The 12,321-nt window shown below is 38.9% G+C and overlaps 2 protein-coding genes across 6 annotated transcripts in view; both read right to left on the reverse strand.

Annotated features, from left to right (window-relative positions):
* The window catches only part of kcnq3 (potassium voltage-gated channel, KQT-like subfamily, member 3), an 85,941-nt gene extending 82,724 nt beyond the window's left edge, over positions 1–3,217 (reverse strand). For 4 of the 5 annotated variants that reach the window (XR_015478864.1, XR_015478865.1, XR_015478866.1 and 1 more), the window contains exons 1-2: positions 3,168–3,217; positions 1,628–2,076 (exon numbers count right to left, since the gene is read on the reverse strand). Coding sequence is in view for 2 of the 5 variants with exons in the window: in XM_087241262.1 (XP_087097388.1) it covers positions 1,628–1,932 (305 nt within the window). In the remaining 3 variants the exon portion in view is untranslated. Of the gene's footprint in view, positions 1–1,627; positions 2,077–2,981 lie in introns of all 5 variants that reach the window. The other variant, XM_087241263.1, reaches the window with a different exon arrangement.
* A 3,145-nt stretch (positions 3,218–6,362) lies between these two features.
* Positions 6,363–8,236, reverse strand: LOC147837210 (uncharacterized). Its single transcript, XM_087240202.1, has one exon. The coding sequence runs from the start codon at positions 8,234–8,236 to the stop codon at positions 6,959–6,961; it is 1,278 nt and encodes a 425-aa protein (XP_087096328.1). The 3' UTR covers positions 6,363–6,958.
* Between the last annotated feature and the right edge of the window lie 4,085 nt (positions 8,237–12,321).

Genomic DNA, 12,321 nt, shown 5'->3' on the forward strand with positions numbered 1-12,321 from the left:
AGTATTTGCATTGTAAACAATAAATAAAAGTTAAAAAGGTATTAATTCTTTTTTCTAGTTAAGATACTCCCAAAATAATTCTGCATGAATCCGGAGATCTCTTACAAAATTACCTGCAGAAATAGCTAAAAATGTCCGCAGATTCTGTCTAGCCCTACTAATAACTTAGCTCACTACATTTTTCAAGAAGCTTGCTCAACGCTGCATTACGCCTATGAAAAGTCCTCGTAAATCACATATACAAGTAAGAGTGTGTGTCTGTGTGTGTGAGAGCTATAGAGGTCGGCTTGGGGCTTCAGGGAAGTTGTTCATCTGCACTCTAATGCCTGACAAAGAACAATTCCCACTTAACCAGCATTAACATATATCCGTGTCTCTCAAAGACAAGGGTCACTTATGCATTGTTACCGCTGTATAATCGCTACACCCAACACTGATATCAGCACCACGGAAAGCTCCAGTGCACTTCGTTAAGGCTGGAGCTCTTTACTTCAGTGTCACAGCAGCACAAAGTCCTTATCTCATAGTGGTATGATCACAGACAGTATCTCAGGCTCTTCTGCGAGCGTACGCTGCTGTTATACTAGAACAGACGGCAGCTCGACAGCTATAAGTGCTTTGATTTCTGGTCACTAGCAGCTGGAGGTTGTGCTCTGTTTCAGCACCATGGAGAGCTCCAGCGCAAATGGGCACACATTATACAATTCAAAGTGCTCACAGCAAAAGCACAAAACAACAGCTTTGCTGCTAATTAAAAGGAATAGTTCACCCGAAATAGAAAATTCGCTGCTAATTTACTCATCCTCAGGCCATGCAAGATGCTTTTTATTCAGTAGGATATAAAAGATTTTTTTTCTTTTGCTGAAACTGTGGTGCTTCGTTTGTGATTTATGAAAAAATGCAGGTCAGACTAGCACTTGTACATATACACAGGTAAAACTCATTTATTTTGTTGCTTCTGGGGTCTAATGAAGTAAAACAAAGTGAATGCTTAATACCAGTTAAAGAGGCTGTGAATTAAAGGTTATACATCATGTTCAGTTTCTTGCACTGGCTGATTGTTTTGCTTCCACAGACTTCAATTCGTTAGGAGCCATGGGCTTTAATTTTGAATGAATACATGTTGTTTTTGGACTGTCAATGACACCTACATCTTGGATGGTACTGAATGAGAAAATTAACAGCAAATGCTTGCTTCAGGGTGAACATTCCCTTTAATAAATCAAGTCATATCACAATACATCACTGTAAATATGAATAATCAGAGGCAAAATAATCATAACAAAGAATAAGCTCACTATTCAGATTGCTGTAGGTTTCTCTTTAAATGTTTACAGTTTGCTCCCCTAGAGTAAACATCTTTGTGCACAACAGATACCAAGATTTGCATGTATCTGCATTTCATTACTTCTAATCTCACTCCACTTCATTTATCTTTTACAATTAATCTTATCCAGTTCCTCCTGCCCTTATGGATTACATTCTCTGTCAGGTTGCTGCCATGGAACAATGAAAAGGGCCGCGCAAACAAATTGGATTGAACTGAATTGTTGTAATTTATAATTAAAGGGGCTGTTCCCTCTGTGTGTGGGCGCGCTTGGGTGTGAAATGCATCTGGTCCACTTACACAAACGCGTGGTAGAGCAGCGCCCATCCTCGTGGTCTCTCGAGCGCGTCGTAAATGAGGTTCTGGATCCGTCGCTTCCTGATATTATTCCTCTTCACGGGGCGCGTGTATCCCAGGGGCGTCTTGGCGAGCAGCCCGATGTTCTGCGAGCCCCTTTTGAAGTCCACTTCCCTCCCCGAGCCGACGAGCAGCAGCGCGCCGTCCCGTTCCTGCCCCGCGCACTGCTCCAGGTCTCCGGCCAGCGCGCTTTTACGCTCGCGCGAGTCCTCGGCGCTGTTAGCGGCATTTCTGGACCTGATCCCCATGTTCACTGCTCTCGAGCCTCGGCGCCGCGCGTGTGGAAGTCCGGGATGGGGCGCATGCCATGATCCGGACAGGGAAAGCACGAGCTTCTTAGTGGTCGTGGGTCATTTAAGGACCTCGTTCAGAGAGGGAGGCGCGAGGAAGGGCTGTAGATTGGAAAAAAAACACACTCAAGTCTGTCAAACGCACGCACGCTCTCAAACATTACGCTCGAATGTTCGGGTTCCGACGATGTGAACGGAGCAGCATCCTACAACTCCCCATTATGTTTCCTCTACAACTGACCAACGCAACACCACCACTAGTGAAAACATGCTACGAGTGAAGTCTGATTCTCGAACCAGTTCTTTTCTGTGAACCTATGGGATTAAGCGCGAAGAGTGCTATTCGATTCCCCAACGTATGACTCTTTTGAGTCGATTCTTTTTAGTGAATACAAAATACATATTGATGATTGCCGAATAAGACTCATTTGCTGAACACTAGGCTACTTTGCACATTTATTTATCTTTTTAAAATCTTATTTAATAATTTAAAACTTTAATAAAAGTATGTAACTGTTTATTAATGGTTGTAACTTATTTTAACATGCTTTACTCCTCCCAACAATTACACACGGACTTCATAAGCGACTCACACATGGATATGCTATAAACGCCACTTAAGAAATAGATATAAAGCGGCTAGTGAATGAATCACATAACATCAGACAGCATCATTTGCCTATTTTATTTAGTCTAATACTGAGAAAACAAAGTCTGAAAAGTGAAAAAGTCACTTAATCGTCAACATTTATAATTTGTTAGGCTATAATATTTTCTGTTTTAAATATTTTTTCCAATTTAAGACAGTAATATTCCAATAACAATTCACTTTTCTACATATTTGAATACAAACCCACTAAAACGAACGTTCGTGGAGTCTTAACAGGAATCGCTGAATTAGTAATCACGAATCCCATTATCGCAAATGCCTGATTAAATGGAAATGATGTGCGGTCAGAGAGATGTCGATGAGCTCAGCAGCGCTGCTGACAAAGAGCTTCTGGTACCTTCATCCGCAACAACGCCGAGCAACAATTGCATCGCCTTGCGCCTTCAGCCTCCACCGAGATGAGCAACGCACACGATGTCTAAAAGCATAAATACAACCGCGCTTCTGCTGTCAGCCGTAGACACGCATAAACACACACACACACACACACAAACACTCACACGCGCAAGCAGATCTGCCTTACCGTGTTCTCCGCGCGACCGCATGATTGCTGATGCGGATCGTACTCGGTCTGCCGTCGCTGGTTGTGATGATGAGGGAGGAGGTTCAGACGGAGGCGCGAGACAGAGAGCTTGTTCACGTGACACACACTACTGACATGGCATCTCTGCGCCTGGTCAACGCAATATTGTGCATGCCATCGCAATCCAAAACCACAAAAATGCTTTCATATGAATCACAAAGCGGAAAATTACGCACCGCGTTCCTCCCAGGTGGATTGCTGGTCGTAAACAGAGTCACAAAAGTGCACATCAAAGAATCAGACTTTCAACCCTGGAGATCCATGTTTTGGATGGCCATCTTATTTGGTACTGCCAGGTCAGGTCTTGAAGCATCATTTAGAAATCTGATACATGGAAATATGCAAACAACAAATATGACATAGAAGTTCATATTTGAATTTTACATATGCGATATAAAATGTCATTTATGAAATATGTATTTTAAAATATTGCAAAAAAAAGTATGATTTTTATATATTGTGTTTCAACCATTAGAATTTCAAACACGTTAATTTAATTATATATATATATATATATATATATATATATATATATATATATATATATATATATATATATATATATATATATATATATATATATATATATATGTTCACACTTTATTTTAATATAAATTTCGCACTAATAAAAACTTAACAAACTAAGACTTTTAGCTCAATAAATATAGTTATTTGTTAGATACTAAGGTAGGAATGTAAAATAAAAATACTTTATAATTGTTAATAAACAATTCATATTTTAATAATTGGCAAGTAATAAGCTAGTAGTAAATGGTGTAAATCAGTCACTAAATGGTATTTCTTAAACTAAAGTGTTACTATATATACTGTATTACGATATATGTGTGTACTATATATAGACAAAATTTAAGGTGATCCAAAAAATATTTAGAATTATTCCAAGACAGAAATAGATGTTGTTCAATAGCTTTAGAACAATTATCCACTTTAAATGCTGACTAATACACTGTATATGAACACATATTTAACATTTTATACAACAGTTCTGTCTGGTTTTTGAAGCTGATAGCCGAGCGATATTCTGTAAATAACAGCACTCGTTCAGTCTCCTTGTGTATTACTCTGCCCAAATACAGCAACAAGCAGAGGACACTCTATAGTTTGACAAATATTGCAGCTGTTGGACGACATAATGTACTTCTGAGGCTTTTTTAGGTGAGAATGTAGTTGTTTAGTTTTCATTTATGCAGTTTATTTATAAGGACAGTGTCAATTGTAAATTTGTGTAATTTCTGAGAGACAGTACATCGGCAGCCATTAGCTTGTCACTAAGCAGAGCATGAACACTTGACGTCGTCCATCAACAAAATGGCGACAGAGACTGCATAATAAGTGCTTAGAGGAGAAAAACAGTGTAATTTTAACTACAGCTGATCAAATCATTATTAAACAGGTAAGTGACATTCTAGTCGATCTCTCTGTTTTGTATGTTGTAGTGCTGTATTTATAACATAGAACTGTAGTGTGTTGAGTGTGAGATGGGACTCACTGAGACTTTTTAGTTGTCCATCTGTTTGTTTCTAATGAGTCTCCTGTTTTCGTTACTGCAGACTACTAGATCTGTAAAAAGAGAGAATGAAGAAATGCGCGCATGTATTTAGCGTTTTTACAAACACAACAGTACTCTGGAAGTGTTTAATCAAATAATCTTAAAATGTCAGCAAAATCACCTCTTTTGTAATCACTTTAGACATTATGCTAGAGAATCACTCAAATGCTAGCTCTAAGTGAAGTTTATTCATAAACTAATTTCGAGAGGATCACGTGCTTATGATTTATCACGTCCAGTCTCGCATTTGCTAATCACTAATCTTCCAATCATATGAGCCCTAAGGCACCATAAATAGTCTAAGTTTTCAGTTCACTTTATCTTCGTTTGGAAGAAACCCCCCTCCTCCCCTATTCTCCTCCTTTACCTGTAATTGGGCGGCACGGCGGTCCAGTGGTTAGCACTGTGAACCACACAGCAAGAATACTGCCGGTCCTAGTTCGATAGGACCGGTGAGTGTTTCTGTGGGGAGTTTGTATGTCCTTCCCGTGTCCGCGTGGGTTTTCCCCGGGCTCTCCGGTTTCCTCCCACCATCCAAAGACATTCAACATACTTAACAATCAAGCTGGTCTAATTCCTTACGTTCCCTTAGCTACAGCGGCAGGGGAGTTCTGAGATCAACCGAGCTCAGGCTCCCTTCTTGCTCTGCCAACGGGAGGAAGCCCCGGGCTCGAGGAGCCCTTGAGCTCGGGGCTCTCTCCCGGGACAGCATGCCAAATAAGCTTTGTAAATCATCAGCTAAGTGTGAACTCTTGAAAGTGACATTGGTGAAGTAGCAACAGTTTCTGCTGTTCTGACGTCGGCTGCAAATGTGAGGGAACTGCGGAAGAAAGTAGTTCCTCTAACAAAAGGGTTTTTAGAGTCTCTGTGTTTGATTTTCTTTTCCCTACACACAAATATGCCGTCGAACTGTTATATAAACGCAGTATCACACTCGTAGCAGTGCGATGTAGCTGTATATCATCCCTGGTGGGACACACAATGCACTCCTCCAACCAGTGCTGATATACAGCCATATCGCACTGCTACTCGTGTAATATTGCTCAAATAGCTAATATATTTGAACATATATGCACATATTTGTAAATCCAATTGCTAACAATTAAAGCGGCCATTTTTGCCATTTATAAACATAATTGGACTTGTATGTCATTTATGCAATTTGCATATATTGCAATATATCAGATTTCTAAACAAAAGATGTAAATAAGGTCAGTTACATAAGAGACAAAATACAACTAATCACAGTTTTGGGGTATTTCCCAAAATCAAATATGGATTTTTCTATACAGTATTATAGGGTGAAAAAGCAGAACGTCCAAAGAGTGTACGAATATGCATTATTCATGAAACAGCAGGCAAACAATACCCAGATGACTTACTGCATCCGCTGAGACTCACCGGCAGACACTGTGCTTCAGTATATCATATGAGACCCGAAAAGCCATCAGATATAACAAATTGTTACACCTTATGCCTTTATGTCCTCTCATCTGAGAGCTGTTTTTATTCAAATCTTTTTAAATAACCTGAAAGCAAACAAATTAAAAAAAACAACTGAGATCACATTTCAAATGACACAAATGAGTTGCAAAGTTAAACCACATATAAAGAAGAAAATAAACTAACAATCTTTGTTTTATTGCACTGTCAGTGTTGAAAGATGCATTTTAAATTTAGTATAAACACATATACCAAATACATAATGCTATAAAATATACCAAAACAAAATGTTAAAATAAGAATAAAAGTGACCTGCTTTAAAGGTTTATCTGTTATTACAAAATAGCATCTGCTGTAGGTCTAGTTGGTATGAAATGACATAGACTAACTACAGTAATCGAGAACTGAACACAAGTACAAGCATAGGAGGCTACAGTTAAACGTATCTCTTCCTCCTGTTATTCTCTTTGCTTTGCTGTTTAAAATGCTTCTCTCACGCTGCATCTCCTGTCCCAGATGCACCTCTCTAATTTCTGCTCAATCTGTTTCATACTGACAGACCAGAATCAGCAGTCGCCTTCTATTTGTGTGCATGAAGAATAATAGGGAGAAATTAATTAGTTCAAATTTACAAAAGAAACATGTCTTCACTTGATTACCTGCCAGCACACTATGTAAAAAAGAGATAATCTGCTTGCTCTTGTGTCTTTTTATCTTTTTATGGACGGATGGACAGAAAGACAAACACATACAGACAAATATACAGACAGACAGACAAACGGACACATATATAGACAGACAAACAAACAAATTTTACTGTGTAGATAGACAAACAGACAAATTTACAGACAGACAGACAGACAGACAGACAAACAAATATATAGACAGACTGACAGACAAATATACAGACAGACAGACATATAGACAGACAGACAGACAAATAGACACCCAAACAGACAAATATATAGACAAACAAATATACAGACAGACAAATATATAGACAGACAAATATACAGACATATAGACAAACAAACAGACAAATATACAGACAGACAAACAGACAATTATACAGTGTAGATAGACAAACAGACAAATATACAGACAGACAGACGAACAGACAAATATATAGACAGACAGAAAGACAGACAAATATACAGACAGACAAATATATAGACAGAAAAACATATAGACAGATAGTAATATAGACAAATAGACAGACAGACAGACAAATAGACACCCAAACAGACAAAAATATAGACTGACAAAAAGATAAATACACAGAAAGACATACAGACAAATATATAAATAGCCAGACAGACAAATATATAGACAGACAGACAAACAAATATAAAAACAGACAGACAGACAGACAAACAGACAAATGCATAGACAGACAAGACAAATATATAGAGACACACATACAAACACATAAATACACACACACACACATTGTCTGTATATAGACAGACAAATATATAGATAGACATACAGACAAATAAATAGACATACAGAGAGAAAAATATATAGACAGACACACAGACAAAAATATATAGACAGAGACAGACAAAAATATATAGACATACATACATAGGCAAATATATAGAAAGACGGACAGACATGCAGGCAGACAAATATATAAACAGGTATAGAGAAAGACAAATATATAGACAGACAGAAAGACAGACAGACAGACAGACAGACAGATATATAGACAGACACAACACAGACAAAAAATAGCAGAAAGAGACACAAATATTTGGAAAGACAAACATACAAATATATATAAACAGACATACACCGAAAAAACCATAAACAGACAGAAAAACAAATATATAGACACAGACAGACAGACAGACAGACAGACAGACAGATAGATAGATAGATGTGTAGGTACAAAAGAGCAAGAGGGTTGGGAAACACTGCAATAAAGCACTCTAAAGTGAAACTGAAACCGAGAATCCCACAGTGAAGCAGTTCTCAGGATTTCATTTATCATTAATGAGATTTACACTCTCTCGGAGAATAAAGTTTCTTGGGTTTCAAATCTCACATCAGAGCGGATGACAACATTCTGCAGACACAAGGGTTTTTACAGTACAGTGCTGTCTTATCTAAGGTTGACTGTTTTCCTATGCATGCATGTATGAGGATGGCTGTGAGATTTTTTAGGCCAGACTTTTTTATCTCTTTGTTGGTGTTTTGAATCTCTCTACTGCAGTGGGAGTATCTGAATACTCTGCTGGATACAGATGCTAGGGCTAGATTTCAGGGCAAGTGAAAATGGCTATTCAACTATATCACACGTTGTGTTTTCATATTTAAAGGGAACATAATAATAGTAGATAATACTCAGTTTAATAATGAACACATGCACACAAGAAAAATGTGCACTCCATCAAATGTCTGTGCTTTTTTGCTCCAAAAGTTATGAGAGATAAAAATGTATTTGCACTTATTTACAATAGATTTTTGGCTATCATTAAATTCAGTCACAAATGCTTTCTTGTTTTTGTCTTCTTCAGTAGTTTGTTGTAGTTTTTTGTTTTCTCCCCTCCATTTCTTTTCCGACTATAAAACAACATTACTCTTGTTTCGTGTTGATAATTGTGGACAAACTAAGTAGTGCAAAACATTACAATGGCCTTTCATGAGTTGTGGGTAGGCCTACATTGTACACATGGTTAAAGAAACTAAAAAATATGGAAGGTGATTGAGATCAAAAGACTATAAAGAAAAAAAACATCCAAATATGACAGTTAAATGGTAACTTTGAATACTTCTTGAGGTGTTGAGGTGGAAATTTTTGTGGAAGCTGATATTACATGCCATTAAAATCTACAATATCCCTCACAAATAAACATGATATCTGATGTTTATATATGTATATTCTAACACACCAATACAAATACAGCCTCTAACAATCATATTTCAATACAATATATGCAATTGTGATTTCCAATACAGGCTCATTGTGATTATGTACACCCGTATACATTTCTGGACAGCGTGAATTATGTAGCCAGAGCCATGTATGACAGCATTTTGGCTTTAAAACAAACGCTACGGGGTGGTATGACACCGCTGAAGGCTTCTGTTTTTTTTTGCGCTTCTGACCGCTTACCTCTGCGTGGACGGCTTTTCTGCTGTTACCAGTTTGCCCAGTAGCTCGCCGCATACGTCGCGGGACTTGAGACACAAGCCCCTTTCACACATACAGACCTTTCAATTTTCCGGAAAGGTTGTATGTGTGAACAGGTCCTTTTTGAAAATACCGGTAAATTCGTTCTGGCTATTTTCCGGAAAGAGAAGTTGTAACATTACCGGCAATTTGCCGGAATGCTGCGCTATGTGAATGCAGAAGGAAGATTACCGTAATAAGCGTGTGCACGTCTAGAACGTGCTGACGTGAGACGTCTGCTTTAGCCAATCACAACGGTCAGACGCATTTACGTCCGCGCGGTTTGTGAGAATAAAAACCTTTGAATATTTTTCCAGACACATTAAGCTGCTAGAAGTTAGTCAGATCACATTTATATGTTCTTCTTAATGCCAACTGTGTAAATAATCATCGATGAGATGAACATCTCGACATGAGAAAGTGATCCTGCGAAAGTTGTTCACAATATTGATCATCCACAGAGTTTGTAATTTAGTCAAATGTTTACAAATACAAGCGCAGCCGTTTAAAGCTCATTTGTGGTTAATGATGTCAGAATTTACCGGTATTTTGGAATGGATGTGTGAATGCTCTTTTCCGGAAAATTTCCGTAACGTCCTCGCCTGTGTGAACAGCGCTTTTTTGAATATACCGGTAAAGTCGTTCCGGAAATTTTCCGGATATTTACCGGTGTCACTGTGTGAAAGGGGCTACAGAGCAAAGTTGACCACGACAACGATGGCGAATAATGGTTCCAGAAAGCAGGTAAAACAAAAGGCAAAAAATGTTTGGAGGTATCGGTCTGTCTGTCAGTCGACAGCGGGCTCTGGTGGATGTATGTGAAAAGAGCAGGCACGAATGGCAATCGCGGAAGAAATGTGACATCTGAAAAAGCCTACACAGCGGCCTCTGGTGGATTCAAGAAAACAAAAACTGCAAAAAACATACCTCCTGTGATGTATTTCGCACTCTCCAAAAATGTATATAAGGGTACGTATACATAATTGGCAATTTCAGTGGTCATTCTGCTTGTTTCTGCACAAACATGGTCAAACTGAGCAAATACGAGGACATTCCATAGGCGTGATGTATTGTACACTATAAGAACACTTATTATAGCCTTACCCTATCCCTACCCGTAAATCAAGCCCTCAGAGGAAACCTGTGATAAATATTGAATGTAAAAAGACCACATTTAGTATGATTTTTAACAGTTTTGAATTATGAGGACACAAGGCATGTCCTCATAAACCACCTCAACATTGTAATACCTAGGTCATACCCATGTCATAATACGTTATACCAACAAAACCAGTGACACACACACACACACACACACACACACACACACACACACACACACACACACACACACACACCAGAGCTCTAAAATGCTTCCATCTGCTAAGGCGTAAATTCACATTGTTAAACCCAACAAACTGAAAGGCACTGTTTAAATACGATGCTTTATGGAACACCATAAGGTGACCTCAGTACCGCAATGCCTTATGGGAACATACCTGTAAATCAAAGTGCAATCATGAATCTCTTTATCTGCTCTGCTTATCCAGTCAACCGTGTCAGGGTTCGAATCCAGTCCCAGTTCTCTTTCGAGATGAAGCGCCTAAAGTACATGCAGGCCTCCTTAATTCCTCTTTCTATGAACTCTAGGCTTAAATTACAGCTATCAATCTTTATGATTCATAAGCCATAAATTCAAGTGCTTATGACGTCAAGATGCCGTTAACCTCAGAAGGGAACAGAGCGGCCGTAGTTCAGCTCCGAGATCCTGACATACGCATCCCTCGGGACAGCAGGATCCTACGGCTATAGAAAAAAATGTAGAAGAGAGAGAGAGAGAGAGAGAGAGAGAGAGAGAGTGCGGCCGAGCAAAGCAAAGATGAAAAAGACAAACCGATCAATAAAAGTGAAGTTACATCAGAAATGACCTGCCTGTGGAGTTAGGCGCTCGAAAAGGCAGAGCCGACAGCGTCTTCTTCTCCTTGTCAGAGATTGGAGGAACAGCAGAGCCGGGGGAGTTGGAGAGACAGCAAGGAGGGAAAGAAAAAGAGAGAGCATCTTTGTCAGGGTGACAGGGGTTGAATTATTCAGTTTCTGTCCAGCTGCTGGGTTAAATAGCCATGTTTAATTCATTCACAAAAGCTAAAATTCTGACTGGATACATTGGAATGTAATGTGAACACACATCTGGAGCAGAATTCCCTTTTGGTTCGCAACTGGTAATGTGAACGGTACATTTTAAATCACTGACTAAAATGTTACAGTGCTTTTTAAAAAGTTTGGGCTGAGAAATAAACAAAATAGAGGGAAAGCCAAAAAACCAACATAGGCTCATTCGGAACATGCAGCCCCTTTTATATTTCTTGAGATCATGAATTATGTAGCCAGAAGTACGTATGGCTGTATTTCATCTATTAAATGAACGTCGTTCCTTTTCTTGCTTACCAGCTGACTGCTTTTTTTCATATGGACACCTTTTCTGCTGTTACCAGTAGCTCGACATGTACATCTGCGGACTTGAGACACAGTGAGGAGTTGACCGTGACAACGGGGTTCAAGTCCAGTGAAGAATGGTTCCAGGTAGCGAGTAAGACAAAAACTAAAGCTAAACAACAAGTAAACAACTGGGTGAGAATGTGGAAAAATCTGAAAATGTGGTAAAAGGGAGCTTTTCTTTTCTGGATTGCATTTGAAAACACTGCCATTGGGTTTAGGGAAATGGGGAGGGGGGAGGGGGGCAATCCAACACTATTGGTTAGGTTTAGGGAAGAGGGTGGGCAGGTCATTCAGTCTGTAGACAGTCAGTCTAAAGCAAGCCTCTGGTGGATTTACATAAGAAGAGCGGGTCTGAATGGCACCTGCAAGAGAAATTTGAAATCTGAAAAAGCATACACAGTGATTCG

This window comes from Danio rerio, chromosome 2 (genome assembly GCF_052040795.2).
Source record: "Danio rerio strain M-AB ecotype USA chromosome 2, GRCz13ab, whole genome shotgun sequence".
In the NCBI taxonomy this organism is placed as follows: Eukaryota; Metazoa; Chordata; class Actinopteri; order Cypriniformes; family Danionidae; genus Danio; species Danio rerio.